General features: G+C 40.9%; 2 protein-coding genes and 1 long non-coding RNA gene across 6 annotated transcripts in view; 2 read left to right on the forward strand and 1 right to left on the reverse strand.

The window, feature by feature from the left end:
• Nucleotides 1–1,581: 1,581 nt before the first annotated feature.
• On the forward strand, nucleotides 1,582–13,771 carry zbtb38 (zinc finger and BTB domain containing 38). 2 transcript variants are annotated; one of them, XM_041940027.1, is made up of 3 exons: nucleotides 1,582–1,686; nucleotides 2,268–2,553; nucleotides 9,403–13,771. In XM_041940027.1, the coding sequence occupies exon 3, from the start codon at nucleotides 9,403–9,405 to the stop codon at nucleotides 13,087–13,089; it is 3,687 nt and encodes a 1,228-aa protein (XP_041795961.1). In that variant the 5' UTR covers nucleotides 1,582–1,686; nucleotides 2,268–2,553; the 3' UTR covers nucleotides 13,090–13,771. The 2 variants fall into 2 exon arrangements, with proteins under 2 accessions (XP_041795961.1, XP_041795960.1); XM_041940026.1 differs by lacking the exons at nucleotides 1,582–1,686; nucleotides 2,268–2,553 and adding an exon at nucleotides 5,850–6,234.
• On the reverse strand, nucleotides 4,838–15,827 carry LOC121608720. The gene is made up of 3 exons (XR_006006972.1): nucleotides 15,745–15,827; nucleotides 14,827–14,905; nucleotides 4,838–6,015 (listed from the first exon to the last, which is right to left on the reverse strand). It is a non-coding gene; the product is annotated as an uncharacterized LOC121608720 (long non-coding RNA).
• rasa2 (RAS p21 protein activator 2) overlaps nucleotides 15,773–26,660 on the forward strand; it is a 35,525-nt gene continuing 24,637 nt past the window's right edge. The window contains exons 1-5 of one of the 3 annotated variants that reach the window (XM_041940029.1): nucleotides 15,773–16,001; nucleotides 18,961–19,084; nucleotides 23,761–23,864; nucleotides 23,986–24,080; nucleotides 26,392–26,468. In XM_041940029.1, the coding sequence (XP_041795963.1) occupies nucleotides 15,944–16,001; nucleotides 18,961–19,084; nucleotides 23,761–23,864; nucleotides 23,986–24,080; nucleotides 26,392–26,468 (458 nt within the window). In that variant the 5' untranslated portion in view covers nucleotides 15,773–15,943. Of the gene's footprint in view, nucleotides 16,002–18,960; nucleotides 19,085–23,760; nucleotides 23,865–23,985; nucleotides 24,081–25,949; nucleotides 26,009–26,391; nucleotides 26,469–26,660 lie in introns of those variants that run through there. The other 2 variants (XM_041940028.1, XM_041940030.1) reach the window with 2 other exon arrangements.

The following is a 26,660-nucleotide window of genomic DNA, read 5'->3' on the forward strand; positions in this document are numbered from 1 at the left end:
ATCTGTCGTTTTCAGAGATAATCACTGCAGCATTGAAGTCATTGGTAACATTAGCTTGTCACAGATATGAAGTATCAATCCGCTGGGTCGTGACCCCCCCCCCCCGAAAAAAAACTCAATGTAACATAACATCTGTTAAACTGTTTACTGTTATTTCAGTTGATTTTTGAGTTGTCATGGTTACAATTCTGTGTCCAAAATGGAAACCTTGCTTGGGGAGCATAAATCCGAAATAAGTGGTCAGGGTCCACCTCCTTCAAAAGAGTTTTCCAACGTGATATCACCAAAAATGAGGTCGAGTATTTGTATGTGTTTCTATTTATAAAGGAGTCTCAAAGTCTCTTACTTGGTTAAAAGCTAAGAGTTGCTAAAAAAACAAACAAACACTGTGTATGTAACGAGGTAGCAAGCTTTAAATTATACCTTGCTGGGCTAGTATTACATACTTTGAAGAGTTCTTTCTGGCAAGTTAAAGAAAGAATTTTGCATCCATCCAGTAAAATTTTAACATGTTGAATTGGGGGATAAGGTAAACAGTGAACTGATGGCCAAATTATATAGTAAGCGTAAATAGAATTTTGGATGCACATGATAGTCAATGCCCTTGCCTGGAATTAAGTCATAATATCTTGTCTCTACCCTCACTGTTTATTTGTCCATTTTAAAGTAATGTGGAGATCACGGAAGACTTCTCTGTGACTTCCAGGCAGGGACAATGCACCCAACAGAGCTGAGGGCATCCCATCAAACAATGAATCAAACAATGCTAAAGAGCAAGGTTTCATCAACTAGATAGATATTTTATTTAGCTGCAGGGGGGTATTTTCATGTCGCCGCAGCAGTACACTGACATCCTTTTAAACCTGTCTTTAATTTTGTCTGGTGACGTGTTACAGTGCTTTATTTGGGCTCAGCATTTGATTTCTTGGAAATCTACCATTTGACAGTTGAGACATGTAATCTTCGAAAACATATATTCCATTGGTTTAAAAGTGCCAAGTGTTCTTTAAAACAAATCAGTATTTTTATGCATTGCTATTTTCTTGTTACACTTTGGATGGCAGAATTACAAAGAGTATTCAATGGATATATGACATCACTTACTAGTTATGGATGTCAAATGCATGATTTTACATTGTGTAATATTTCTGGCAAATTAAATTACCATACTGTATAATACAGCATAAAGTGAGATTTTGCTTCTTGCATGATCCTGATCCAAAACCTGATCCAAAAAGGCTTATAATAAAAATTAAAAAAAAAATCACGCAACTAGAGTCCTGCTGACATCATATCAAGGTAAATATTAAATTTCAACACACACTTCCTGTTTACATTTGCCAGTGCATTGTTCTTGCGCCCTCTGTTGCCCTCGGCACACAATGTCGTCTCTTCCTAATGCACCTGGTTTTGTGGAAGGTCTCTGTGCTGTATTCATTCGTGCAGCCAGCAGAGGGAGCAACGTGGCAATGAAAACTGGAGTCAGATGATGGGAGGAGGATCAAGCAAATAAACCCTTGGGTAACGTGTGCAAAACAAGTGTAATTCTAGTTACCATATCCAGGCCTAAAGGGTACAACATACGTATTCTGGATTGAGACCTTGTACAAATACTGAACATCTGCCACACCGGTACAACCTCACCTGAAACCTGTACAAGCAAGCTGCAGTAATGTTAAGACAAAGGTATGCACTGCTTTTTCTCTATTTCTCCCAGCTACCTTAGTGGATCGGAGACAACATATGGTACAATAAATGTTAACAGAAGAGCTACATACTAATATACCGCTCTTATTTCTTATTGTCACAAAAGGATGACAAAATATAGGCACAAGTCATTCCATTATCCTGTGTTGAAAGATGAGAAGAATGTGTTGTTTTACAACATAAAATGCATGTCATTTTCCACAAGCAACAACTTCCCACAATATGAAATATTCTGCTCAAATGATAGCTGGGTGTTGGAATGATCTGACATAACCGCTTACAGCCCTGACTGGTAGGTACTATGGCCTATTATTAGCCTCTGAACATTGGATACCGCCTTCTCAGCTGAGTCTGGTCTGAGAGGAAAAATATTCATTACGTAACAATAAAGGATCTGTCTCCCGACCCACTTCCTGAATACCACAGCAGCAACTAGGCCCCAAACTGAGGCAGAGCGGAAGCCTCATCCATTTGTTTGCTGGAGCAGTGTAAAGCAGTGGCGGTTGTTTTCTGCTTATCCTTTGCCTCCACACATTCACTACGCCACCCCTCCTTCTCAGCTCCTCTTTGTGGGTCAGTGATGCAGCGGGAGTGACGCAGCAGTGGCAGCAGCCTCCAGAAGGCAACTACACACAGCAGGAACAAGGAACCTCTGCCAGAGAACCATAGTCCACAGGCAACATCCAGACAGCAGGGAAGAGGGAAGATGGTACAGGCCTAATCTAGGCCAAAGGGAGCTCGGGAGCCGGGTAGTCACTCTCCTTTCCTCCTCCTAAACAAACACCAGAGAGACATCCACAGCGGCAGAGACAGGCCCAGCAGGACCTTCCGCACAGAAACATTTTGGTAGGCAACTCAAAGTATGAGTGCTTGTTTAGGCAGCAACGTAAGTGCTACCAGGGATGACTGTCTTTGTATGCTAAGAGTGTGAATGCTTTGAGCATGAGGATGAGGCCTACTCAGCCTTCTACAGTGTGTGCCTCCCTGCTGATCAGCGTCTCTACAGGCCACAGCTGAGCTTACGAAGCATCAGAGGCACAGAGGCCTGTAAACTTTGTCCTGTGATTTTGAACACATTCTGGTTGTGATATCAAGTGTGCGTGACAGGGTGCTGCTTACAACATACTTCACATGATCCACTATACAGAGTAACATCTAAGCGCTTTAAGTAAGAGCAGTATATTTTTTTTCCATTTGCAGCTTTGATTCCAAATTTAACGTGACATTAAGAGAGACAGCTTCCTAAATCTTTATTAACATAAATAATGGTTCCTAGCCCTGTAAAGGACCCGATTATGGAAAATATTAGGGATTGTCTCGGCAATTCAAAATGGTACAATCGTTTAATTGCTCTGCTATGGTACAATGTTTTGGAGTTAAAAAAAATATTGAAGAGCATTTGTGTTATTGACTTACCGCAGATGTATCTCATACAGTACATATTGTAAATACAAATTAGTGATTGCTCTTAAAAGGACAATACGAGGACAATGAGATTGACTGGTTGCACAAAGAAACTACCCCCTTATGGTCTTCCCACCATTAAAAACTGCATTGACTTCAAGTATTGAAGTGACTGCAGAAGACTTTAAATGGCGACACAAATTAAACATGCTACAAAGATTTTTAAAAAGTTGTACATTCTCTTCAAATTCAATTGATGGTCTGGATCTTAGGCCTTGACCACACATATACAGATATTTTGCAAAACAAACATTTACCTCTGCTTTTGGGCCTCTCGTTCACACTAATACAGCGTTTTAGGTTACTAAAACGGATATTTTCCTTCTATATCTGTGTGTACACGTAAAAAGGGAGCGTTTGGGAAACGATGATGTCTTCAACTGAATTTGCACAAGCCCATTGCTGCTTTGTGTAGTGAGCATGGTCTGAAATAACAAACATGGCAGACTACTGGTTAGTTTACGTTTGGTTTGCACTACTAGGCCATGTGCCAGAATGGTGTTAAATAACTACAAAAACATAACTAATTAGCTACTATCACTTGTGTATTTAGGTTACTACCGCCAAATGAAAATAAGCTCAGTACGCACGCTCAGAATGTTCTCCTCTGGCATTTGACATATCATTGATGTAGATTTTATGGCCACTTACTGGCCCATAATTGTTTGAGCATTTTGATTGTGAAATTGGTCTTGGGTTGCGTGTGTATGGCAATATTTTGTACAACAATGGCAGTGTGGATAGATTTTTTACAGATATCTGTATACATGCGTCCTTATACACGGGCTCAGAGAACACCCCAAATATATTGCAGTGCCCCCCGCCTAAAGAAAAAACTCTGTAAACTCTGATTATATATAATTGCAATTTTGTTTGTATTGTTTGTCCTAAACAAATGATCATATCTATTTACATAAAGGGAAACAGACTATATTAACTAAATGCTTGAAATGGGTAATTGGTAGTGTTAGTGAGTGGATTTATGACAGTGTAGTTCTGTATGGCGTAAAACAAAGAGAAGCGCATCTAAACCAAACAAAAGGAACCATGTAGTGCAAGAGGGAGAGCCAGCAACAGAGTGAGAGAGGATGGCTGATCCTAAATGCATTCTGGATGGACTGGTCAGGTGCACCCAGTTGCACTAATGTAAACTCCTGCTACCAGGACCTGAAGGGAGACAAGGGCAAGACACAACCCTACAGGCCATGGCAGAGCCAGGGGCAGTCACAGGGTTTTATTAGTTCATTTTGATTTCTTCTGTTTGTCTTTGCTGTGAATTTGCGATTTTAAGTATTTTTGACTGACACAAGTCACTGGAAATCACAGTCAGTTGTAGTGGTTGCTGCATACTCATCCCACTTCAACTTCATCCAGGCTCCCCTCTAGTCTCTCCCAAATTTAGATTTTCTGGCTCTAATTGCAGAGGGTATGCACATTTGCCTCATCACTTGGATTGTTATCTCTTTTTAAATTTTTGGTTGTCACACCAATATGGCCCAGTCTGGTACACATTTTAAGGTTTAACTACCTGACAAGCTTGTACACTGGCTGGTCCCTGAGGCTAATGAAGGGATCCTCCAGGAAGCAGGTTTTGCTGTCAGTGCTAAAAATAGATGACTGAGCCAGTGGTTAATTGTGTTTAATAAAACCAACATAATGTGGTACATCAAATACAGAAAAGTGAACATGACAATACAGCAGATAAAATTAAGGAAGATCATTGAATGTGTGTACAGTTGAAAGCACAAACAATCGCTGAATAGCACATTTACTTCCTTTAGGGCAATGAGTGAGTGCATGCATAATAATAAGGCACCTGCTACTATGTCTGATCTCAACAGTACATAAACCTAAATGCCACTGAAACTGGTTTGAAGTGGGTCTCAGGCAGTGTGAGGAGAAGACCTACACAGTCATATGACTACACTGAGTTGTGTAAATAAAAGAGCTGCTTCCGTCCTTACAGGCTAGCGAGAGGCTCGCAGTGCCATGTCGGGTTCAGCTTCCTCCCCTCCCCCTCGTCTGCAGTGCTGACGCATCTGCCGCTTTTGCATCAATCAGCAGCCTCTATATAGGTATACCGAGAGTCTCTGCTGATAGCAGGACTCTCTTTTCCCTCTCAGTCCTGCATTCAGTGTGCGTGCTCACTGCAATTGTGAGAAAAAGCATTGATGAACATCTGTCCTGTGACTGCTGTGACACACAATAGGACAGCAGTCACTGCCATCTTCTCTCTGGTTCTGCGTTACCTAACCACAGTGACTGCGTAAGCGCGGACGAAGGGCTTTGGTGTAATATACTGCTGCACAGACAGAGTCTGTGTGCAGCAGCATTGAACAGATGGTGTAGCATTATGCATTCACGGTACATGTGGTTTCTATAAAGGCTACAGATAATTCTGTTTCAAGCTAAAGACATTTTTCCTTTTGGTCAACATCGATGCATCAGGATCTAGCTGGTGTGGTGCTGGGGAGATTTAATACGGCATCTGTTGCACCCCTCGCTCTACGCTACTACCAGCAATGCAGCTGAGCATTTTCTGTGGCTGTAGCATCGAGTACGGAGCTGGTGTGTGATGTAGCACCCAGCATCTCTCCGCTCTCCCTACAGCCCTCTGCCATGCTTAATAAAAGTTGCCGTTTCCTGCTCAGTGGCTCCAGAACGAACGCTTCAGATGCCCAGCTAGCACAAAGGCAGATCCATACTCCGGTTTAGCTACATGCTGTGAGTTATTCCTACAGCTTTAGTAGGACAGAAGAGGGACAGTCCGAGGAGAGCAGGGCAGATCTAGCCCAGGACCTGGGCTGCATGGATAGAGGCGAAGGATGTTGGAGCTGGAGTCATCTGCACACAGAGAGGGAGGGAGAGGAAGAAAGACGTCAGAAAAAGCTCTGCTTCTGACAACACCACTGTTCAGCGACCATCATAGAAAAAAAACACTTTCGCCTTGCTCTCACGAAACTGTTTTCTATGTATAGTTGGGTATATTGAGAGCTGTAGAAAAGGGATACTGCATGACACTGTTTCCTGTTCGCCCTGCATCATTTGCTCTGATTTACTAAGGTATGTTTTGCATGGTTTCCCTCAATTTATGACCTGTTTTTTGCGGAAGTACGCTTTGCAGTGGTGCGTTAAGAGTCTTTTGCTTTGACATTTCGCTCTTTGTATGACAAGACTGTTTGAATGCTCTACTGTCGTTTCATGGTTTGTGGTTTAGTATGTGGGGATTTTTATCTTACAGGTTGAGACGTAAAAAAAAAAAAATTCACATGAGCTTTGAAGGTAAAGTAAAGTTGGGTGTGGCAAAATCTTAAGCCCTGATGACAAATTCAAAATTTCCGCTCAGCATGTGGTGCCAGTAAACCACAACAATTGGTATAAATTGTGAAAAATGAAAGTGGTAAAGTAAAATTGCAACCTAGAGGACTAGATGAACCTGTTTCTGTAAACAGCGCTAACTAAGACATTAGTATAAATGCAGTGGCACAGCACTTGCTGTTATCAGATGAGAAAGTCCTTTGGGTAGCGTTTCTGCTGCAGACCAACACACATACACAAAGAATATTGAAGCGGAGACAAAGGCAAACCTTGATGGCTCTGTAGACTGCTGTGTGTTGCAGGTTCTCAGAGAGGCAGGATGTTTGTGGGAGAGAGGGGACCGAATACCCGGACAGCTAATACAGTCACATGCCATCCAGCCGAATCCCAATAAGTGCTGCGCCATAGCATGTTGCTATGACAACGGAGGCCTGTCTGAGAAAGAAGGCAGGAGGCTGCCTGTGTTTTCAGCAGTCTGAGAGGCTTTCAAAAACGGCGGCCATATTGTATTTGTTGCACGAACAGAAAATTGGAAATGAGTGGAAAAAAACAAAACAACATATAAAATGACATCACTGATAAACAACCTGAACACCCTTGTGTAAAGAAAGAATAACGTAAAAAAACAGATTTTTAAACGGCACGTAATGCCCGCGACAAAAATAAGCAAAACACAAAAACAAAGCTAGATATCAAATTGAACTACCTGTTTAATATATCTTGAGACTATCGAATAATTTTCACTGACTAAATCCGATTTGGACCATGAAAAATTAAACCCTTCCTCTCCTGTTGTCCTCCGAGTAAGCATGCAGAACAACGTTCACAACAGCGAGACACTAAATATAGCTGCGTAGCCTCCAGGGTAGAGGGTAGACAGTCTAAGCATGTCCAGAGGAGAGAATACCATGGTCTCAAGCTATATTGCACAGTAACTGTATGACTTCCACAGCAGTAATTGTATGACTTTCACCATAGATATAAATGACGGTGAAAAAATAACAATAACATGAAGTACTAACTTCTCTCTGACCTTACACTGGATAACTGGATATTTAAACAACAGTGATGCAGGTGTGACGATTCATCACTTACAAGAACAAGAATGTGAAGAACACGAGTGTGTCTTAGCAGGTACAGTCAGCATGCTATGTGAGACAGGCTACATGACTCAGTATAAACTCAGTCCACACCGACTCTGATACAAGCAGGCCGCAATTAGAACACCATTTTGAATGGTACCGCCTCTTTCAAAGAGAGAATGAATAAATTGTAACTTCCTCTAAGAGTTGCAGACTGCAGATCATCGTAGTTTACTGTCGAAATCAGAATAACCCACAATTGCTGCTTTGTCAATATGCAAAAGCTGCCATTCCCCATCTGACAAGAAATCTGCTTTAACTGCATAAACAGTGCAGTGGTGTGTGCCTTTGTGTAACAGCTCAAAGTCTAAGATGTTTATCATTAAGATTAAGATGCCTGTGGCTCAGGAGGTAGAGCAGGTTGTCCACTGATCGGAGGGTTGGTGCTTCTTCCAGTCTGCATGTAGAAGTGTCCTTGGGCAAGATGCTGAGCCCTGAATAGCTCCTTTGAAAGTCTGAATGCGAGAATGCTAGGTAGTGTTTTAAAGCGCTTTGAGTGGTTATTTATTGAGAAAAGTGCTATATAAATGCAGTCCATTTACCATGTATCATTACAACATTTACATGGCAGCTTTACTTTACTTCTGTGCAACATTACATCAGTGGCCCTTCCTTCATTTCACTCACGATGTATTAATTAACTGTTCCCTGTCGTTTGAGTTGACAAAATCTGCATGTAAGCCAAGTGAAAGGATGCCTCTCTACTGCCAACTGACAGACAAACGAAGAAGGGAACATATGAGTCATCCGTGTGTAGCTGTCTGCATGTCATTTTCACATTAACCTAGGCCTTGAGAAGAATAAGGCTGAACAACTGAACCAGACCCAGTGCAGAACTGTGGGAGAACACTGAATGATTACCAATACTAAATTATAGTAAGTAATAATAATTAACAACATCTATGACTGAGGGAGTCAAGGCATATTTCAGCACGTGCATGCCAAGACTTCCCCTGTATTCAGGGTAATGCTGTCAGGAAAATTTGTCTCCTCATGACTTTGTTCTGGAATTGATGCATAACCAAAATGACAGGAACATTCCATGCATTAAGAATTAAGTTAATCTGCAGAAAAAACGGCAATTGAAGAAATAAATTAATGGGCAGACAAAAAAATGTTGCATATAGGAAGTAATTTTGAACATCATAAATCAGGTCATTATGTCCAAGACCTTTTGAATTACAACCTTCACAGTACGATTCTAGGCCAGAGGCAACATCTTTGACACACACTGTGTGCCCTTTGTTCTTTGCTAAAAAATCATTCTCAAAGTATTTCTGAGGAGCTGCATGATACACTCTCACTTGGGTGTTTTCTAATGCAGTCCACAGATTGGGATTTTAATTTTGAAATAATACCCTTTTCAAACATAAACACATTACTCAAAACAATCGTAGCCCCACATCAGCTGCCCGTTACTGAAACATCAAAACAAATGTATGTTTATTACAGCAGTCCATCAATGTGGTCTACAATATTACAGTGAGACAGGATTTTAACAATGTCCAGCCTTTATGCAGTTTTTTTTTTCCTTTTTAATGAAACAGGATGGAGAGTTATACTGACTTACCAGAAGTGTTGAGCACCAGTGCCAACAGCGTGGGATCTGTCAGGACATTACTGCCATCTAGTGATTAAATACTAGAGGAGCTAAAATATTTTCAAATACATAATGTACACACACATCTTCTGGATCCTTTCAACAATAACAGAAAGATTCACCATTTTGTAATAATCTGATGTAAATCTTTTTTCTCTTCTTTTTTGTTAGATGACTGTGGTGTCCCCATGCACTCAGAACCTGATGGATAGCGCTCACCCTCAAACTCTGCTTAGCAAACTCAATGAGCAGCGCTCACAAGGCCTCTTCTGTGATGTTACCATTGTGGTGGAGGATGTTAAGTTTCGGGCCCACAAGAACATCCTGGCAGCCTCCAGCGGGTACTTCAGGAATGCTCTGACAACTCCTGAGACATGGAACTCTAGCCAAGTGCTGGAGCTGATGGATCTGAAGTCTGAGGTGTTTGCCAGTATCCTCAACTTTATCTATTGCTCAAAGGTGGCGTCGCCTGGTGCAGAGGACACAGGGGGGCTAGTGGCAGCAGGAAAAAGACTTGGAATTCCTTTCTTAGAGAAGCTTGCAGAACAGGAGAGACAGGACGAATGTGTTAAATCCACAGACTTGAGCACAGCCCTATTGTCTAAAAAAACAAAGAAGGAAGCTCCCAGGCCTGAAGAGATAGAAAGTGCCAAAGGGCCACGCATCACCAATGCCTTTTCTATCACTGAAGTGTGTCCTGGGAACAATCTTTTCACCCCTCTGGTTCAAACAGATGGGGAGAGGCAGTCACCAGATGTAGGACAGCACCCATCAAGTTGCCACACAACCTCATGCCTCAATGGGGACAATGAGACAACGCAAGCCCTTTCAGAGCACTCATATGCAGTGAGCAAATCTACTGAAGGCAAGGATAGCAGTGTGTGGGACAACAGGAAGGTCTGTAAGCCAGCAATATTACAGCCAAAGCATCTCATTTACAGGAACGCAGGCCCGCTTAAAAAGCGCCACAGGCTGAGAGTCTCTTTGGGTAGAAGTATGCTTCCAACACCAGCTGAACCACAGTCAGATGAACCAAATGCAATAAAACCCACATTACCCGATGGTGTTTCTGCAGCACCTGTCGCAGTTATGACACCACCTCCACTTTTTTCAGAAGCAGAAACAGAAAGAAGCATAGACCCAGGGCTACCTATAGCCACTGACAATGTTCAAATGGAGTTAGGCCCACCCACCCTTTCTCCTCACACGGAGGACAGCATTTCAATCTACGGATGTGAGCACTGTCCGGAGATATTCACAAATAAAGCTCTACTCACTATTCACTCAGAGGTACACAAAAAGCGTTTTGTCAGTCATCTGTTTTGCAAGTTTTGTCACAGAAAGTTCATACACCTGAAACGGCTGCGCAACCATGAGCAGGTCTGCCCCAAAGCTGCTAGAGGCCCGCCTAAGCTAGATGCTACTGATATATCAACCAAAGAGGTGGATCTCCACTTAGACGACATGCCGAACATTGAGAGCATCACAACAGAGCTTCCCGCTGCTGACCTCTCCACACTTCACACCCCAGAGCCCCTTCAAGTGGACCGATCAGAGCCCCTACAAGCTGAAAGGGCAGTGAGGCCAGATGGTGGTCATAGGAGATACAACTGCAGTGTGTGCAAACGGGTCTATGTCACCCTATCCAGTCTGAAGCGACATGAGAATGTCCATTCCTGGCAGAGGGCCTATCCCTGTCATTACTGTAATAAAGTGTTTGCCTTGGCAGAGTACCGTACAAAACATGAAATCTGGCACACAGGTGAACGCCGGTATCAGTGCATTTTCTGCCTGGAGACATTCATGACATATTATATCTTAAAGAACCATCAGAAGTCTTTTCACGGCATTGATCCCAGTCTAGCTGTGAAGAAAAAATCTGCGAACGGTGGGCTGAAAGCAAGCGTTTATCCAATCAAACTCTACAGGCTTCTGCCTATGAAATTTAGAAAGAGACAATACAAGACATACAGTCAGACATATTCAGAAAGTGTTGAAAGAGATGACCAAGCTCCACCTGACAGCAACTCTCTTATCCCTCCATTTGAAGAAAATGGTCTGATCAGCCACCCTGATGCCGTTTCATTCCCTCCGACATTCATGGCAACGACAAAGATGGTGGCACCTGTCATGCCTCGCATCAGCTTTGACAAGCCATGTGACCAAGATATTGACCAAAGTCTGAACAGTGAATTGGAAATTCAGAGAGGCACAAGAAAAGAAGGTGAGAATAGAGATTCACAATTCATTAACTATGACAGCAGCTTCTCCTTTCAACCTGATACAGAGTCTCCTGCAGTGGGTTACAAAGGTGATCTTCCAGTACTAAGTAACTCAGAACACATTAGTCATAATGTGCCATTCTTAAACTCTTTGAACACTGTTAAGAAGTTAGGTGAGCTATCAGCTTCTGCAAAAAGAGTTGAGGATATGACCAAGGAGATACTTCAATCAAGCAACGAGAACCGGGTACAAGACAAGATGGTGGGGACAAAGACAGAAACATATATTGCCAAACCTGCATGCCCGGGTCCATCTGTGGATGGTGCCTCCATGCCGCTCTGTCAGATAACAGTCAAAATAGGCAATGAAGCCATCATCCGCCGCCAAATCAAAGGATCTAAGCTCTTCCCCAGAAGGAAAAGGAGAATCAGAAAACTGAGTGACGACAGCCCTAGTCAGTGCCCTCCAACGAGGGAAAACTCCGAGAGCCCCAGACTTCGCCTCAGACCAGAAGTCACTGCTGCCACAGAGCCAGAGACATATGATGATCCCAATGACTGTGACACAGCTGATATGCTTTGGCGTCCCTACTATTCTTACAAAGCTAAAAAGAAAAGGAAGAAGTTGAGATTAAAGCACAGAAAAGCTTTTTTTCATTGCTATCCTGAAACATCTGTAGATAGAACTGCTGCCACTGAGGCCCACCTTGATAAAAATAGTTGGTTGACAGATGGGAGCATCTCAGGTGGTAGTGGAGAGGTGAGACGTAGCCTTAGCAGGAACTCAAGCCCGAGGGCCACCTACAACTGTGACATCTGTGACAGCTCTTTTATCACAGAGACCGGTCTTAGAGCTCATGTTATTGGTTCCCACCCATGTTTCTGCCGAACCTGTGGTAAACAAGGTCCCCCTGGTGAGGCACCTGCCGGTGGAGATTACATCTGCAGCAACTGTATGGAAAATGGCTCTTGCTTTGATAATACACCCCGGAGCCCCAACCCAGAGAAGAAGTATCGCTGCTCTTTCTGTCCCCAGCGTTTTCTCTACCTAGCCACCAAGAGAAGCCATGAGAAAAAACACCAGGAGACAAATGATGAGCAATATAATTATGACAACTTCACACCATGTACGAAATACTCAGCAAACCTGAGTGAAGACAATAACCAAAACACCATCAAAACAGAAGACAGCGACAATCAAGGGGGCCCTGACATAAAAAGTGAAAGGCTGGAAGGAGGACATTTTTCCGCTGATAAAATTAAGACTAAAACTGAGGATACAACTGATTTTACGTCTTTGACTACCTACCAAGACATGTCATTTTCCAACATTAAAAATCCATTCTCACCTTGCATTGACCCACTGCTTTCCCTGACACCCTTGAAGGTGAAACATAAAATGACAAAAAAAAGGATCAATGCACAGCATTCTATCCATCTCATCCAAAAAAAGCAGGCAAGTGAGAGAGACAGCGACAGCAACAAGGATATTTTGATGGGACCAAGACCAACCAGTCACGATGACCGTGAGAAGTCCTGTAAACTGTTTAGGAGAAATGACTGTGAAACTAAAGGTACCCACATTTCTATACACAAGCCAGAAAAATGGCGGTGCAAAGAGGAGCCATTTTTTTAAAAGATCCTTGAGGACTGTGGCTGACAATAGGCAAAAGAGAAATTGAAAGTTGGCTTCAAACTGGCTTGGTTAAGAAATGTAAGAGTTGTGTTGTCTTTAAATAAAATCTCTTGAATGGACAACACTAAATATGAGGATCTAATATCAATATAGGCTGCATTTTCTTCCTTCTTAAACTCAACGACTGAGTGATTTTTCACCTTTGTAGAAGATATTTTTTGGATAATATATAGGACCTTATGACACAGACTGTACTTTGTCCATTGTCTATGCATACATGGCAGACTCAGTGACATGACTGTAACCTCACGAAAATACATGAATGTTGGCAACATTTCTTCAAATGGTGTGCCGTTTCAGGAAAGGGGTAGGATGTGTTCAACAACTGAAAAGCTGTTGAGTGTGGTTACATCTTTACTTTTTAAAATATGTGTGGGGAAAACCATATGAATTTTGCAACTGTCACATTTCTGAATCTCCTATTCAGTTAACTTGCCATGGTGAGTTGCACTTTATAGTTAGACTATGCTAATCTGCTGATAAAATACTTTGATAATTCAAATTCAATTTTAAGCACCATTGATACAATTCTAATTTATAATGAACACATGGCAACATTGAGATTACCTTTTGTGTGTTTATGTATAAAACATGTAAAACTATTTAAATAAATGTTGATATTCTAAACAGTTACATCCTGTCCTCCATGAGCCTGTTAAGAGACATGGTAAGTGCTTGACTATTAGTTTACAGTATTCAGTGAACGCTGACCAACACATCATGCTGACTGACAAGCACACTTACTGATTCTGCAACACAGATGATAAGGGAATAGTAACAGAAACCAAAAGTAATGTAGTTAAAGTGTAGGGATTTTTAAGAGGGAAAATTTAAATAGCAAGATTTTAACAGTCACAAAACCTGTTCCAGAGCAAACCGTTTCCTAAACATTACGCCACATGTTGGTTATCTGCTCCTCTCGGTCCTTCAGGGACCTGCAGCCCATCTGAGAAGTTCATTCCTTTGTTCTTCCACACGAACTGCATCTGTATTTAGAGTAGGGCCTCTAGACACAATTTCCAGATGTTTCTAAATGTCTTGCTTCTTTCTAAGACTAGTCTTGTGATGTAACAGAGGGATCATAAATTTGGGTATAAGGTGCTGTTTAACACAGTGATTATGGCATGGCGGCATCATTTTCTCCCATATCCCAATGTAGTGTGTCATTTAATAGAGAGAGATTACCATTATTAACACTAACAGCAAAATTCCCTGTGATGTTATTGATGTGTAAAAAAATATTTTTATATTGTTGTAGTATAGTGGGGAATACATGTATGTAATTACCTCAACGTACAGGGCACATGCTCACTATACTTACCAAAAGCTACTTTTGTACTGTAATAAAATATTAGATACTAATGCAACATCTTGATGTATTTTAATTAGGGAAAGATATAATTACAAAGATTTGCATCAAATGGCCGAAGACATAATATATTCTATGTTAACAGTCTTGAGGTCACAAAACTTTGATAAAATGCAAAGATAACATACTGTACAGTTTAAAAGTGGTCACATACCTTTGAGTTATTGATAAGTGTATGCCAAATCAATGAGGCAAAACATCTAGATTATTTTAAGTAGATAATGTCATTGTATAGGTGTTATGAACTAGTGTGTGCAACATGCTAACGGGAGACTGAGATAATAAATAGAAATGATTATAAGGCATACCTGACTGCCCTTTCAGGCTCTGCTACTATCAGCCATGAGGATCAGACCAATGTTTTCTCCCAGCCAAAAGCAACATCACCTGGAGGGCGAGGAAGAGAACACAAGATATCAGACACGTTTTCATCCAAAGATTAAGAGAAATAAATCATCTTTAGAAATCAGAAATCCACAACTGCTTATTGATTATAACTACTACTTAGGTACAGAGTTAAAATAAGCTTTCACAGCACTCACAGTGATCAGGAAATTCCATAATGAGTATCAGTTAAGCAATTTTCCGAAATATTATGCTACTAAAAGCTGTAACCCAGGTAAAACAAAACCACAGTCATATATCATGTCATGAAAATGCCAAAAACATTACAGGAAGGTACTAAACTGTTGTTAAACATGATCCAAATGACATTTGCAGTTGACAATGACATTATGACTTTATCAGTAGCACGATAGCACAGCTAGTCCTAACTGCTGGGATCAGTATATAGTTTAAGAGGTAGGTAAACTTCTGCAAGAGTGCTAGCTAGATGTGATTGTGTGAATTTGTGTTTGTAGACGTGGTAACAGGTCACTCGACACGAAACACCATTTGTGTACATTTTCTGATTAATTAGTTGTTCGTTTTTGCGAGATTGATCACAGTGAAAATGTAATCAGTCCGTCAATCGCAAAGTAAAACTGTGTGCCTCAGACATTTGTTTTAGAGCAGATATAATTCATTCACACCCAGTGACAGATTTACATCTGCCTCACACAAGTATGTCATTCACGGACATGGACAGGGTTAATCTAAAGTACTTGTAGCCCAGATTAGCTAGCTAAGCTATCTTCAAAAGTCAAAGTATCAGTCCTCCGCTAGCAGCGCCGTTGCATAATGAGCCACAGTACAGGGGGACCTTAAATCCTCTTAAAGCCTCCTACCATCTCCAGAGTGAAGTACTGGCGCTCGACTTTTGAGGGAGCTTGATATTTCTCCAAACGTTTTAAGGCATCAGTGTGTACGGGACCTGACGTGACGCGGCAGTAGGGCTGGCTTTCTTTCACTCTGCCTGCATTCATAAACGGATATGATAAACCAGCGCTGAATGCACCGGAGCAGCGACAACAGTCAGCTCTGACCATGGCGGAAGAGGACGACGCGAGGGTTCGGATTTTACAGAGCCTGCGGGGTAAAATATGTAAGTTTGACTGGCGAGTCGATGTTCTCCGTCTCTCACAGCGGGAATGAGGTCGGTATTAGAAGCGAGCGGTGAGAGGGGAAGCCGGAGGGGCGCGGCGTGCTATCAACAGTCGACAGTGTGGACGCAGAGACAGCCAGTTCATCTAGTCGGTCTGTTGGCTGGTGCTTCACGTCAAGTTAGCCTAGCATGCTAGCAAGCGGCTACGAGATTGTTGTGAATGATTTCATTCATCGAGTACGGCTCCGCGACCGTCAGTTAAGCTGCTCAAGCAAGCGGGGTGTTTTATGCGTATTAGAAATGAAAGGTTTTAAGTGCGGGCGTTTTGTGTGGACTTGAGCTGCCATGTAAGCTAAGTTAACGTTTGTGGCAAAGTAGGCTAGCTAAGTTACTACCAACCGTTTCACTCCATCGTCACTAACCCGTCTAGTTATAACGTTACTCGCTGTACGCTTCTGACAGGCGGTAACTTAGCTAAGGCTTCATTAGAATAACATTAATTTTAGCGACGACATAAAGCTTAAACGCAACGTATATCTAGTAACGTCTCAAACAGCAAAGTAATGACCACTCACCCTTTACAGATTTATGTTGCCTTCTCTTGCTACAGTCCGACACCTAGCCAACGATAAATATCGACAACAGCCCTGTAACGGCACATTGTGTCGCAGCAGTCTGTTGATTGATTGATTGGTGACGGAGTGACCAACCTGACGACTTGAGTCCAAGTCCTGTCTGAAAACTAGCAGGTCTCTGAATCTTGAAGTCTTTGCTCTCTGACTCGCATATAAGAGCATTAATCAAGAAACATTTAAATGCAATTATCTTGTCTCATCGGTTGCTACTACATTAATGATTAAAGCATCCATGGGAATGGGTTTTGTTGTCTTGCCTGCAGCACCAAATAATATATTTTGCAAGCAAATTGCCCCAGTGTGGTTATTACAACATTGTAATAGTCATGCATCCAGTAAGAATCCAAATCGGTCAAGTCAAATGTCTAACAAGCCAGTCCTCGTCCTCGATCTCAGGCTGGGCTGGTCCAGTGGTGTAACTACATGATATGCACCTGTTTGAATGTGTAAATGTGCTTTTGGCCAAATAACGTCAAAGCCAACATGTGTATGGCTGCTCTTGTCAGGAGTTTCTGCCATTACCAACATTTGAGATTCAGAATTATGCACTTTTACTCGTGGATAACAGGGTGTTAGATATGCTTAAATGATATGATTATTCTCAGTCTTAACACACACCCAGTAGTCTACAACCATTGCTGCACCATCTTGCTGGTGTTTAAGGTAATTGATTATGGTTAGGATTAAATTTGCCCCAGTGGCATTGCTTTAGCCCAGTGGGGAAAGTAAAATTCTGTGTGGTCAATCTTCAGAAAAAATCGGTTTATTTCTAATGTACTGGCACTAAAATACATTTTTCATTAATGATGATAGTGATGATTATTGTATTTTTTTAAATGTATGTCTGACAAAACATTATTATTTACGTGCACTTTATGGTTCTTAAAATGAGTGGAGAACATGTCATTAGCTAGAAATGTGTCTGAACCGAACACAATATATTTACTGTAAGGTCAGTGTAGACTAACTACTATGTAAGGCTTGTATGCATAGGCACACAATAGGAAGACAACAGTTTCACTACTATGAATTAATGAGAAAACGGTAAGCAGAACAAAATAGAGGAACTATAATGGCATGTAACTCACTTTGCAGTCTTACGAAACTCCATTCTTCCTCGTTCACACTTTGTCCTTTTTCCTTTAGCCTACATCAATGGAGGTGGCATTCTGTGAAGATGCATTTGTACAGCAGTTTTTTGGCCAGTGTACTTTGATATGTGACCTTGTTTGCTTCATTGTCAGTATAACATCGTGAAAAGGCCAGTTGTTAAAGTGACACAGGTATTGTTTACTCTCTGACCTTTAGGTCATGGTTGTCACAAGGTGCCATGGTTCTGATTTAGTGGAAATGTTCTTTAGGAGATGGCAGTAGGGTTGGTTGCCCAAAGTATACTGTATGTGTTTGTTTGTTTGTTTGTGTGTGTGTGTGTGCGCGTGCATATGTGCATGAGTGCTCTACCCCCACGAGGTTATCCTGGTCCAAGCTAAGTGAAAACGTGGCTGTTTTCACTGGTTGTTTCTAGGATTAGCCATACAGCATTATTAATAGCCTGTTAAAAAGATGATCTCACAAATAGCTTTTCTTAATTGGGTCTTCACCTGGGCTTAGGATACCGATCCAAAGCTAGAGGACCAATTTAGAATACTGTCTTTGGACCTCTAATCCACTAGTCTAAATCTGACTCATTGTGAAGTTATTGATAGTGCTGTTTGGGTAACTGCCATTTGGCCACTCTGGAGATTCAAGTTGAACTTATCTGGCTTTGATTTGGTGATTGATTATGCATGTGTTGCACAAAACCCGGTGCCATGTAATCTGGGTCTGCCTGCAATGTAATGCAAGTATGTGCAAGTGGTGTGTGTTACAAAGGTGTTTGTCATTTGTGAATCAGCGCTGTACCATTGCCAATGGTTATGCTGAGGAAGTCAGTGTTTCATGTTTTTAACCACATAGGAGCCTCAAATCTTCAGCTACATCCGCTCTGCTCTACTCCTGACGACTGGCAAGAGCCAGCGTCCCCATATGAACATGAGGATGTTGATTTGAAAAGCATATTTTATAAAGTGCACTGTGTATAATTGCAATCACATGTGCTTATATTGATTTAAGATTAGCTTGTTCTGAGTCACCCTCCCTGAAAGTAACCCTTTAAATTAAGGGCATTTTATTTTCCATTTTCGTTAAGATTAACAGAAGGAATTTACGAATCGAAATACATACATCTTTTCACTTTTCAGAGTTCTCAAACTTTAGGACTGCCACTTTAGTTCACTTCTTATGCCAGTCAAGATAGTAATGATGCTCTTCTCTCTGTACTGCAGGTGAAGCTAAGAACCTAGGTCCAGTCTCAGGTCCAAATCGACAAAGGGATCTCTGCACCTTTTGCACCATAAGTCTGGATCAGGAGGAAGTTTTCCGCACTAAGGTGTTTGACAAAAGCGTCAGGTAAGCAGCAAATGACTTCTATACATGGAATAAATTTTCATGTTAATTACATTCCAAACTCCATCTTCTAATTGTCTTATTTCCAGCTGGGGTTGTAGTTTTACTGCTGGTAATGCAAAGTAAGCTGTTGACTATGTTGACATTACAGTAAACTGTCAAATTTCAGACATTACACTTCATTACATTTCTTAAATAACAGGTTACACCATGCATACTTTAGTTACATGATGTGCCATTTGGCTACATAATGATTACGGTGTTGTAAATCCAAATGCTAAGTTGACTAGGCGGTCTCGGGACAGACCTGTATTTTTATTTTAATGTAGCTCAGACTAGCTGTCATCTAGTTTAGCCTGTTTACATGTTGGATTGTAGATAAATATCAAAGTTTTATTGAAGAGAGCTCTTCATGTCCTTCTTAAAATTGGTAAGATGGTAGAATTTTGGCAAACTGTATTGTCAGAAATAAAGAACAGTGAAACAAAATGCAAAATCTAACTGGCCAATACGGAATATTACAGGTTGAAAAAAGTGTGAATTTACCTCCTGTGATATCGTGTAAAGTGTACATTGATATACCTACAGTAATCCACACAAATGACAGATGCATATCATCAGTTCAAAGAAAAACCTAGTTAAATATTATGAGAAGTATCAAAGTATTCTATGTTTAGTTTCCCGGACAGTGTGATACGTAAAGCGACTCAGAGGAAGAAACCTTATTCCTGAGGGGAAATGATTGCAACTGTTTCAGACATTTCAGTGTCTTGGGTTTTATCATGTCTAGTCATTGCACACCTCATCTGTAGCAAGTAATGTTGGCAATACTAGAAATCCAAACATCCCTCTGTTTATGCACAGAAGAAGGTTTTGGGTTTAGTCTCTTATTTGTGCCTGTGCATATGTTTGAACTTTGGGGGTCATTTGCCATCTTCTTGACATTTTGCTTTGCTCGATTTACTGATTAATTGATAGATTAGTTGATAATGGAAATAATTTGTCTCAGCCGCATTAAGATTAATATAGAACAACGTAGGATGATCTAAGATGACTTATGAGTAAAATAACACCATTTAACACTGGGGATGTTCTGGAGATGTAACCTGTATCTGCTAATGTAATGACTGTTCCACTGCTCTGATTACTGAAATGAATATCAAGGTAATATGCAACATCCTGTTTTAGGAACAACGTTGATAAAATTATACTCACAGGGATTGATTAGCCCCACTTTTCATATTAAACATTAGAGAATACCAGCCATGTATATACAGTATATACATCCACGTTTGAGATAAAAGATTGATGAGTGCTTTTGAGCATAAAATTAAGTAAAGTAACTTGAATTTGAACTGGGCATGTATTCTTCTGGATGTAAGACTTACTCACATTAAATCTAGAGACTAGCATGGCCGAGAGAGTTTTGGAACATTACTGTTGGCTGCTGTTATTCTTTATATAATTTACAGCTTGTTTTAAGAATCAGTCAAATCGAAGCTAAAAAAATCTAAAAACACTGTTGAAAAAATCTATGTGGAAGCAGTTATGTTAAACTGTGGACCATTTATGTTTGTTGCAGGCCAATCACATGTGACTCAGAGCTGTTTAGGTACAGGGTACCATTTTAGCTGGGAAACAGTCGTTAATTCAAACTGAAATTAGCTATTTTACCAATAGCTACATGTTCACAAATGATTCGGAGAAAGATGTGGGAGATGGGCACCAGGAAACCTTTCAGGTTTCTATCTACACCATTGCACAGCTGACTGTAAATACTGGCCTGCCTTCTCTAAGTATTTCACAACAGTGCTCTCTCTCTCTCTCTCTCTCTCTCTCTCTCTCTCTCTCTCTCTCTCTCTCTCTCTCTCTCTCTCTCCTGATTTCGGTACCGTTCAAAAGGATTTTACAGTCTCTGAGGAAGTGTGTCCTCCCACGCTCTCCCCTGTCTTTCTCTCTGTGTCACTCTCAACTACCTTAGCCACTGTTTAGCACATCTTAATAATCACTCAGATTTGGCCTGCTGTGTTTTTTTTTTTTTCTTTTTTTTTAATCTGATGGTGCTTGACTCATGCCTGTTGTATGGGCTCCTGTTTCTAATGGTTTAAAGGCTGTATGGAAGCTCTAATTGCAGTTAATCCCTTGGATAAAGCAGGCATGTTCAAACAGTTGTGGTCAAGTGGCTCTATGTAGCATTCTCACAATATTTTAGAAGCTAGCATAACAACAGAGGGGAAGGTAATATTGTGGGTGGTTGGTTGGTGGGTGTATGTTTGAGTTTGTGCAGAATACGGGGGTTACAAGTGCATAATTCTGTGTGATGTTGAGAAGGGTGTGTGGATGTACACTGGATGTGTTGGCCAAACCCAGTGCGGAAGTGTCAGGCAAGATATTTCACCATCCAACATGCATGAATTGTAGAGGGAAGCATCACTGCAGGGATAGAAGTGAGTGAATTAGTAAATATTTATACAGCTATGCCTGTTTGTAGGGCTAATTTCTGAGTCCTGATTCCTGTTTAAGAAACAGTAAAACTTGTAAAGTACAATTTATCAAGGCACATGACAAACTGTTTAATGTTTGACAGGCAAACACGTGTCTGGCACTCCTTTAGGATATTTTATACCAAGCAAATGTCTACCAAGTTGTTTATGCGCTATCTGCCTGTTAATTTGACACTACATTTACATTTCATCACACCCAAACTTGGTGAACTTAAGATCACTTAAGTTTGACAAATGATGACTGAATTTTAAAGGCAAGAAATGCAGTTTTACTTGAATATATGAACAGTTACTCCAACTGCTAACCTAAGTGCTGTTCAGTCTGTTTGGGACAGGTGGTCCATCTGCAGGCAGCACGTACATTGAGTTAGTGCTTAACCTACAATCGGCTATGTCAGATCAAGCTGTCTAGCTCGCAGTCTCGGTCGTGAGGTATTTATGTTGGCAGGACCGAGTGGCACAGATGCTTGGGCACACTGTCTTTGTGCCAGCTCCTATAGGGCAGTCAGTCCATTGCTGAACAGAAGAGACCTAACCACTTCACTGCTATGCTAGGTTATACGGTATTGTAGCACATGCTGTGTAATGAATGGGTTTCTTCCCGGTGCTCAGGTTTCCTCCCACAGTCCAAACACATGCAGGTTAGGTGGATAGAAAAACTCTAAATTTGCCCCTAGGTGTGGGTGTGTGAATGTGTTGTCTGTCTGTGTGTGTTAGCCGTACAGTGGACTAGCAGCCGGATGCACTGGTGGTCTCTCACTAGGGTTAGATGATATTGCTCAACACAGCATTGGTAAGAATTGGCAAATCTGTATACAAAATTACTTTAAAATAATCAAATTGATGTTTAATGCAGTTTCCCACATTGAACTACATCAGGCAAAACTCTTCACATGTGTAAAATGAAGGTCTAATTACTAATTTTGTTCATATTGAAGGATGGTTTCCTTAAAATCATTAATTTGCACAACATAATCTTATTACCACAACATGAGTCCCCTGGAAGTTCATACATGCCACTGTTAGCATGGTATAGCAGATAAATGTTTATTATTATAGTGGAAGGATTCTTCATCCATCTGTCTCACCTGGTTGCCACTGGAATAAAGACCTTTCTCCGCAGATTGTGTTTCCTCTGTGGCTTTTAGCTGTATTATCAGCCTGTTCCCCAAACGGCACTTTTGAGCTCTTTAAAACGCCAAATCCACCCTGTTTTTGCTTTACAGATAATTTTGTATTTTTGTCATAATTTGTCTTTTCCCATTTAATTTGTTGAGAGGACAGGAACATAGGACAACAGCGACTTCACAGATAATTGTTACAGGCTTTGTGCGCTGTTACACTGCATTTTAAGGAAATGACAAGAAAGGTTTTGGAGCGACTGCATGGCAAGAGTGACACACAACATAGCAAGAACATTCCCCACAATTCCGATGAGTCATGAGGGCACCCTGTGTTGTCCACCTTCTGCTCAGACGGTTCATTTCCTAGTAATTTAATAAGTCCTGTATGTATCATAGTTATGCTCAAGTATTTAATGTTACTACATTTTTGCTGCAGCGGTTTATTCAGTAATACATTTTTTAAAATTAAAATCAAATTAACTACATCGTTGTCATAACCTAACAGCAGGACATTACATGAGGAATTTGATTTAACTTTCACATGATTTAGGAAATTAGGCCAAGTGGAGGTAGTAATTTAATTTATGAAATATAAAGACTGTAACTTTTTGCAGCTACGTGTAGTGTAGATAGTTTTTCTCCTATGAACATAAAAACACTTGACCCTATTCCTTGAAATAAGTTTTTTGTATTGGAAGCGGGTGAAGTAAATACGATTTTCACACTCAAAAGACTAAATATGGTGATTTCATTTGTGTTTTCCAGTTTAGCGTTTATCACAGAGGCAAGTGTAATCTATAAATTTAGCCCTTTAGATCAGATAACATTGGTATTGCACACAGTCCAGAATCAAGCGTCATCGTTAATTAAGCCTGCATGTATGTGTCACAGCTTGAAGAAGGAAATAAGGCCATAGCCACTTTACTGGTCACAGGTTATCACACATTACACCACTAACTACACACACTCTGGCGCACTGCTTTTTTTCCTCACAGGATACAAGATTGGTTGCAAGCTAATTTATTGTCTTATTATCTGCCTTTGTTTACAGCCCCTTCTATGGAGAGGACTTCTACTTTGAGATCCCACGTCCGTTTCAGTGTTTATCCTTCTATGTTTATGCCAAGAGCGTTTTCCAAAGGGAACTACCTGTTGGTAAGCTGCATTAAATAAGGCACTTATACAGTATATTTTCTCATTTGGGTGACTGAGTTGGAGTGTAATGTGTGTGTGTGTGTGTGTTTGTCTGTGTGTGTGTTTGTTTGTGACTTTACAGGCAAGGTGTCAATCCGGAAGGATGACTTGTGTAAATACAGTGGGAAGGAGCACTGGTTTAGCCTTCACCCAGTGGATCCCAACTCAGAAGTCCAGGTAATTTGTAGCTCAATGTTTTAAATTCATTAAATCATCATTTACAAATATGAAAATAAAAATAAATACAATTTGGCACATTTATGGCATATCTGAATTTGATCAAGGTTTGATTTTGGGTTTAACTTGGAATTCCACGTGCTTGAAAGTTATTGATAATGAGGCTGCACCACTCCCTCCAGGTTTCAGACGATGCATGCTTTCACAACTTCACAACAAAGAACCCCAACATAACAAGCAGGAAATTCACTTACACATAATCTAAAATTTGCCTACAGATAAGATCTTTTCCATGTCAAAGTAAGGTTTAATTGTCTCTGCCCAAGCTGGTGTGTTCTAACAGTTTGAAAACCTGAGACAGGCTCAACTCAGATCACCACTTGGCTGCCCCCGTCAGCCCCCACTGACGGCAGACTTAATGTCATGACATGAAGGAATCGACATATTTCTAAGATTTCTTGACTTTTAAGCAAGGATCCTATATGTAACAGGATTGCTCATTGTTAACACTTCATGTTGCATTGTGAAAATACCTTGACAAACCTGTGAAAGATGACATTTTGGTTTTGGTATTTTAGCATTTTTGGATCACTGTCGTTGTTGCTGTTGTTATGAAAGTCATTATTTGTGTCACCTGCAAGGTTTAAATGTGACCAAAACCTAGAAATCTGGACTTTGATGTAGTGTTTCAAAAGTCTGGATAAAATTCTGAGTATTTGTCACCAGCTCAACTCCTTTTTTTATCATGCAAAGGGAAATGGTCTGTTGTTGTGACTGTATTCAAGATTTTTTTGCATACTGTCTAAATCCAGGTAGTGTTTTATACAGCCAGTAGGTCAACCTGCCCAAAGCCCAGAATGAAATATTCTGATGTCTATACTCTGTGAGCTGCTATAGCTCTGTGTGCTAATGATTATGATCTGTACTAGATCTACAGTCTTAACTGACAAGGTAGTTTTAGCTCTTATGTGTTGAAACTGTCTGTTTTTCCCCTTTAAGTATTTTTACACGTTTGTGGGTTGCTCCATGTCAACTGTACATTTATTTTATCAGATCAGTTTTTGTGGTCTGGTTGTGTTGGGTGAAACTACAGCACACTACCACTTCTGTGCTGCTGTAGCTAACGTGTTGACTCTCGCTGCCATTAGCCCACGCCAGACTATTCTGGGTATGTGCTGCTACACTGATTCACTCACAAGTAGATACTTTCAACTGCAAAGTTACATCAGTGCGTGATGGAGGTGTTATTGCACTGCCTCTCTGCTTTGGTTTGTAGTCAAACAGAGGGTTTTGTATGTACCCTGTGAGCAGTGTTAGCTCATATTCCAGTGACCCTGCTCAGCTAACTAGACTGCAATGCTATGGCAAACAATGCATATTTTCTTTGGCCATATTCATTACCCAAAAGGGAGGATAGGTAGTTGTAATGCAAGTGATAATTTGCAGATCATATTGGCTCATTTGGAACCTTGCAAAGTAGTCAGGATTATGTCTTGTCTTAAAGGCCTATCTTGCATCAGAAAAAACAGCTCACCATCTCTAAGTGCTGAATTGCAGAGACAGAGTGCAAGTGTGTGGGCGTTTTGTTTATCTCTCTCTCCCTCTCTCTCCCTCTCCCTCCCTCTCCCTCTCCCTCCCTCTCCCTCTCTCTCTCTCTCCCTCTCTCTCTCTCTCTGTCTCTCTCTCTCTCTCTCTCTGTGTCTCTCTCTGTCTCTCTCTCTCTCTGTCTCAGTGTGTTTGTGTGTGTGTCTCTTTCTCTATATGTCTCTCTGTGTCTCTCTTTTCGTGTCTCTCTGTGTCTCTCTCTCCATGTCTCTCTCTGTGTCTCTGTCTTTCTGACACTTCCGAAGCCTTAACCACATCCGACCCCTAAAGATCCTTTTGAGTGATGACAAAATTCACAGCTGCTGTGGTTCCTGTCACACATGGTACCTCCATTAACCTAAAATGACATGAAACATGAGATTGAGCTGGGCCACAGGTCTAGGAGTAGGTCTACAGACTAAAAAGACAATGTTTGAGAAGTGACAGTGAGAGAAATATGCACCTTGTTTCATAGAAAGTGCAATGAAAATATTTTTGCATATACTATTTGTAGCTAAATAAATAGCATATAAGGGTTAGTGAATAAATGGGTTTTCTCACAAGCACATACTGCAGCCTGTATTTTTTGTCTTCTTTTACAACCCACATATTAACTTGGGATTCAGTTTGAAACTTTTTACTTGTGCCCTGCTGTAAGACTGAGCTCCCATGACTTGAGTCATTTGTAACTTCTCACGAGTCACTCGTCTCTTCTCATGTTCAACAGGGTAAGGTTCACTTGGAGATGCGATTGAATGAGGTGATCACAGAGAACGGCTCAGTCGGTCAACACTTACTAGTTCGGTGAGTACCAGGCTTCCCCTGTTGCCAGTCAAGTGAGGGCTGATCCAGTCTTATGAACTGGGAATGTTGGCAGGAAATTTAGAATCAAGGTGGAATTTTAAAAGTTGATCCAGTTGATCAAATCTTGTCAAACTAAATTATGAAAAGAATGTAATGAAAAGAGGAAAAGAAAGAGACAAAAACCCTTGTTTA

Source organism: Chelmon rostratus, chromosome 7 (genome assembly GCF_017976325.1).
Source record: "Chelmon rostratus isolate fCheRos1 chromosome 7, fCheRos1.pri, whole genome shotgun sequence".
NCBI lineage: Eukaryota > Metazoa > Chordata > Actinopteri > Chaetodontiformes > Chaetodontidae > Chelmon > Chelmon rostratus.

Bases quoted from the DNA above. Each gene is read 5' to 3' on its own strand.
- zbtb38 (XM_041940027.1), top strand. From the start codon at position 9,403: ATGACTGTGGTGTCCCCATGCACTCAGAACCTGATGGATAGCGCTCAC.